This window comes from Sebastes fasciatus, chromosome 5 (genome assembly GCF_043250625.1).
Source record: "Sebastes fasciatus isolate fSebFas1 chromosome 5, fSebFas1.pri, whole genome shotgun sequence".
Lineage (NCBI taxonomy): Eukaryota > Metazoa > Chordata > Actinopteri > Perciformes > Sebastidae > Sebastes > Sebastes fasciatus.
The window spans coordinates 27153690-27159171 of NC_133799.1; the positions used below are offsets into that span (position 1 = coordinate 27153690).

The window sequence follows — 5482 nt, forward strand, 5'->3', positions numbered from 1 at the left end:
CTTCTGACCACGTCCAACCATAACAGTGTCGACCTCAGGAGGAGTAAATGTTTGTTCAGAGCACAGGGATCCAAAGGGAAAAACCCTTTGCTCCTGACAAGGAACACCTGTCTGAGTGAGTGTCTACTCTGGAATGAGTGTAAGCCTCTGGGACGGAGGGAGGGAAGCATGTGAATGAGTGTATGCATGTGTATGTCATGTGTAAAAAAAAACTTCGCAAATGACCCAGTCAGGGTCATCATACATGTGTCTAAACTGAAATTACAGGTCGAACTTTCCTCTGCATTGTATGCTTGGATCAGGATTCAGACTGCATATACACACTGATCCACTTCCGCCCACACAGATCCAACACTTCTCTCTCTCCCCTCCCACAGCTTTCCCTTTCCCTGCCTGGCTGCTCTGCTGGCTGGCTGACGAGCCGTGCTGCCTGGCTCGGTGGCGGTTGCCCTGTCTGTCAGTCTATTTCCAGGCTCAGGGCCCAGCGCAGAGGCAGGCAGTCAGTCAGTCAGGCGGTGTGGTGGAGGGCAGAGGGGTTGATGCGTGTGTCAGAGAGGCGCTCTCCCACATTCCCCCGGCGGCTGGCAGCAGGCCGGGCCTGCGGAGGGGGGTTCGCCTCTTTCTCACGACCTCTCAGGTTCCTGCGCTCATCTGGGAGCTATTCATTTCCTGCCAGAAAACAGCCTTCCCCTGCAACTGCAGGAGGAGGCGGGGGGTGAGGAGGGGGAGGGAGAGGGAGAGGAGTTTGGCTTCAAAATGAGTCCAGGGCTTGGTACAGCAAGCCCTGGGCTTAAATCATAAAGCTCTCGCTTGTCTGGGCTGCAATCAAAGACAGCCCCAGTGACGGGCCGAGAGGGAGAGGGAGAGAGAGAGAGAGAAAGAGGAACCGCGGGAGAGAGAGGGAGAGAGCGGACCATATGGTAGCACTTAGGGAGCCAAGGAGGAAGCAGAGGGGCTTTTTTTCCCCCCTCCTTTCGCTCTCTGCATGCACGCGGAGTGTGGGAAAAGTTAATGGACACGCATGGCAGCTAACCCCCCGGTCGTGTTGTGACATGTGTGCGGTCACTCCGGCAGCTCGGCCACTGCACTGGGTAATTGGAGAGGCTCGTAAAGCTGTTCTCCAGAGGGGAAGAGACCACTGAAGATGTTGGCGGGTGAGGGGGGGGGGGGGGAGGAAAGGAGGAAAAGGGGGGGAAAGGCTGTGAGGTGGGGTTGGAGGGAGGGCTCAGCAGCTGGGTGTTGTCCGGGTCACACCACGTGCCTCCCAGACGTCCCGCGTCCAGCTGTGGCCCCGGGGCTCAGGGCAGGAAGCTCGACACTGGTCCGAGCACAGCTGGAATGCTGTGGGAACGTTTCGTGTAGGTGTGTGTGTGTGTGACTGTGTGTGTATGTGCGAAGAGAAGAAGCTCTGGCTCACAGGAGGCCGACTGTTATCCCGTGTGGTAGGCCTTTCCTTGAACCCCCCCCTCCTCCTCCTCCTACTTAACTCCCCACTACCTCACTCCTTGTGCCCTTTGGCCAGGCATGTCCTCACCCAGCCACCCTGCACAAACACACACACACGAGGCGTATGCACGCACAGGCACGAGCACACACATGGCTTCAATCAACCAGGGGGATGCATGGCCCCCCGTAAAAAGGTGTGATGGAAATTCAAAATGATGGCACTTATCCACACTTTGTGCCTCTTAGCGCACTGATAATTGCAAACACCTGCACACCCTCCTCCCCTCCCCCCGCACACACCCCCTTCAAAGAAGGGCCACACTCGGATAGCTGGAGGGGGCACACACACCTGGGCAGAGCAGAGCGCTACCACATGGCTCAGTGGCGAGGTGTTTAACATGTCCTTCTGCTGTCAACCACCCCCCCCCACCCCCAATCCCCTGGCATCAAGGAACTCCCTCCGCTCTGATTAAAGACGCAGCCGGAGGCTCCACTCTGCTCCACACTGTCAGGAGATTAATACTGCTGGCGACGTTAAAGCTGACTGAACGGCGGAACTCCTCATAATGATGATTTTTCTCGCTCGATCACTGCAAATTGATGATTGATTGTTAGTTTAATAAGTAATTTCCCAATTGATAAAGAGTGGAAAGAGTTGCTGCATCATTTGCACTGATGAGATTCTATATAGCTTTAATGACATTGCTTCAAAACGTGCAAAAAAAAAAAGATTCAAGTGACATGTTTTGATCAAATCCTACAACGGTTTGATCTGACAAGCTCATTTTCTTCATAGATGTAACCCCAACCAAGCCTCTCCAACAACATGCTCCTGTGTCTTGACTTATAGAACAATAAGTATTTTCCATGACCATCTCTTCAGTAAGCCAGATGCTCATCCACAGCAGCCATTCATGCTCCTACTCATTGATCCAACAATTACCAATCACACTGCAATGCACTTCTGTGCTGCTAGATGGCGTAAGTGACCTCTGTAAGACTCCACAAAGTTTCCACCAGGAGAGGTGAAACTGCTGCTGGACTATATCAGCACTAGATAGTTGGTTAATCACAGAGCTACAGTCTCCTGCCTGACTCAATTATTTAGATAAACTAATAGGATTACAATCAGCCAACAGTTTACTGACAGTCTGGTCCAGTGTGACTTAAAGTGAGTGAGCGTCAACAGTGTAAGATGTGAAAGATGCATGCATCTTAATAAATGGCAGATTGAACCATAAACATTACTGCAGGATGGAAAGTCTCTCACACAGAGCAACACTTCCTTTTTTTAATATTTGCACAAAGTGTTATTGCTGATGCTGCAGACTCTAAACTAACGATTTTCTTTCCATTTCTGACCCGTGTTGCGTTCAAAACCAAGTTTTAAAAACACTTGTTGAATTCATGTCTAAAAAGCCTACTCTAAAGTTATTTTCATATATATAAAATAACAGATTTTAAAGTTTCTGGTAGATGTGTTCTACCACACATAACATAAACAAGTCTATACTATAATGTAAGTACCAAATAAACTACATTAACAGACATATTTGCAGTTTTACGCATCAATAAGAAGATGAGGTTCCCAACAAACAACTCCAGCGCATGTTTTTTTTTTATATCTTTACAAATTTATTTGTCTTCCAAAACGAAGAACATCATAAGAGCATTGAACATATCTTTGGCATCACACAGTAAAAAAAAAAGACAAATATATAAAAAAAAATGCAGTGAACGGACTTCCACGATACAAATCTTATTTCAATATGAACTTTTACTCCCCTTGTTATAGCTGTACAAATATAGTGCATACTCTTTTCCATTTTACAAGAAAAAAAACAACTTTTCTAAAACATTGAACAAAGAAGGAGAACTATTAAGTGTCATTTTTAAAAAGTCTTTATGGTCCTTTTTCCCCCAGTTGTGTTCACCAGGGTCTCCACACCGAGTCCGAGTTGCCTGACGGAGCTCCGGGTGAAACTGCAGCCGGTAGAGGCACCGGCGTGCCCACGTTGTTGTTGGCGTACACCGGGATAACGGGACCGTTTGGCGCAAACGCCGCGTTAGGTATGAGGAACGCGAACTGTCCGTCTGTTGCAGGCACGATCTGGAAACCTCCGTACACTTTGGTGGCGTCCGATGGTAAACTAGCCGGAGACGAGCCTCCTTTCATGGGCAGCACCTGCGGAGACGAGCCGGGGATCTGCACCATGGACTGGCCGAAGGACGGGTGTGTCGGTCCGCCTGTGGATTGTGCCAGCTGGTGCTGGTGCTGATGCTGCTGGCTCGGGTAGTTCATGGCGTTGATCTGCGTCATGCAGCTGGCCAAGTGGCCGAGCAGCCGCGTCCTCACCTCGGTGTTGACGCCTTCACAGGTTGACAGGAACCGGGTGACTTCATTCATGCACTCGCTGAAACCAGCGCGGTATTTTCCCAAGACGGTGGGGTCTGTGTTCAGAGCAGCTGCAGAGAAAAAACATGTATATTTAACTCAGGATCATCAAAACATGTTGCTTTATCTGTAAAATGTGTCAGAGTTAGACTGGGATCTGGAAGCACATCAGCTCAGATGTGCTCCAAAAGCGCACAGTCATCAAGGCATTGTAAGGCAGCTTTATTTTTTAGAGCACATTTCAGCAACAGGGCCATTCAAAGTGCTTTACATAAATATTCAAGACCATTAAGACATAATTAAATTAGTTATAAAAACATTAAAGATTAGAAAATAAAAACAAGTTAAAAAAGCTAGGATAGACGCTAAAATGTGCAATATAACACACAGGAGTAAAAGCTCAAGTGCAGTATATAAGATCATTATCTGGCTTAATAAAAGACAGCAGCAGCAAACAGGAAAGTTTGAAGCTTTAATTTAAAAGAACTCATAGTTAGTAGTTGGTCCTACAGGTTTATGGGAGCTTGTTCCAGATATTTGGTGCATCAGACAGATTTAGTCCGGGAAAAACATGTCGACTTACCGGTCATCTGAGCCCTCTGGAGGTTCCGGAGATGCTTCACAGTCATCTCCAGGATGTCCGCCTTCTCCAGCTTAGAGTGTCTGGAGCTCTGAGAGGACGGAAAACACACACGGTTAGGATTACCAATCACTTTCTCACCGTTTGACAAGCAAGGATCAAGTTTTTTAAATCTATTAATAAACCAGGACGTGAGTATAACTTAGTACTTACATCTTTCTTGAGCGCATCCAGGATAAGAGTTTTCAGCTGCCCCAAGCTCTCGTTGATTCTGGCTCTTCTCCTCTTTTCCATTATTGGCTTGGATGACTAAAAGATGCAAAACAAAAAAATGACATTGACTGTTAAATTTCGTGCGTAAAAGTGAAAAATCCTCGTTTTGGTGATGAGGAACTTCTTGTTTCCAAAATTAAATGTTTTTATATGAAGGGGTGAATGTTTTCTTATGTACCAACCTTTCTGTGCTCCGAGGCTGTCTTGGGTTTATCCGGAGTTGTGTTCATGCTCGCCGGTGTTGCAGCGACCGGAGAGGAGGAGGTCTTTTCCATCATATCGGCAGGCATTTTCTCTTTCTTATCGGAAATATCCCACAAAAATCACAGCAAATTACGATCCACTGGTGCAGGAGGAAAATGAATATTTTCAGCTTGCAATATCCTATCCAAAAAACCCTGAGATCTGTATATGAAGTTAGTATCCGTGTTGATCGATGCGCAGCAGCAGCAGCAGCAACAGCAGCATGCAGCGTCTATCACGAGCAGGATGCACGAGTCTCTCTCTCTATTGGTGCCCCTCCGCGTGTGGCTTGTATTTATATCTCGGACTGCACGCGAACGGCTCGTGTGAAACTTCCCAAACTTTCTTTCCCACAGTAACTTCCCACCAATCAGGGCGAGGGACACGCGGCCCGAGGGAGGACGGCTCGTGGTCGGCGGCCTCCCATTGGTCGTCTGGCCGCTGGAGCTCGCGGCCAATGGCGCGCGGCCCGGGTTCAGGGCACAGCCGGGGAAACTACTGCCTCGAGCCTCCAACAGCCTTCAATCACCCAGCCTTCAATCATC

At 48.3% G+C, this 5482-nt stretch overlaps 1 protein-coding gene across 1 annotated transcript; it reads right to left on the reverse strand.

Moving 5' to 3' along the window:
* Positions 1-3057: 3057 nt before the first annotated feature.
* Positions 3058-5224, reverse strand: her6 (hairy-related 6). The gene is made up of 4 exons (XM_074636216.1): positions 4877-5224; positions 4635-4730; positions 4425-4512; positions 3058-3912 (listed from the first exon to the last, which is right to left on the reverse strand). Exons 1-4 carry the CDS (start codon positions 4982-4984, stop codon positions 3377-3379), a joined length of 828 nt encoding a protein of 275 aa, XP_074492317.1. The 5' UTR covers positions 4985-5224; the 3' UTR covers positions 3058-3376.
* Between the last annotated feature and the right edge of the window lie 258 nt (positions 5225-5482).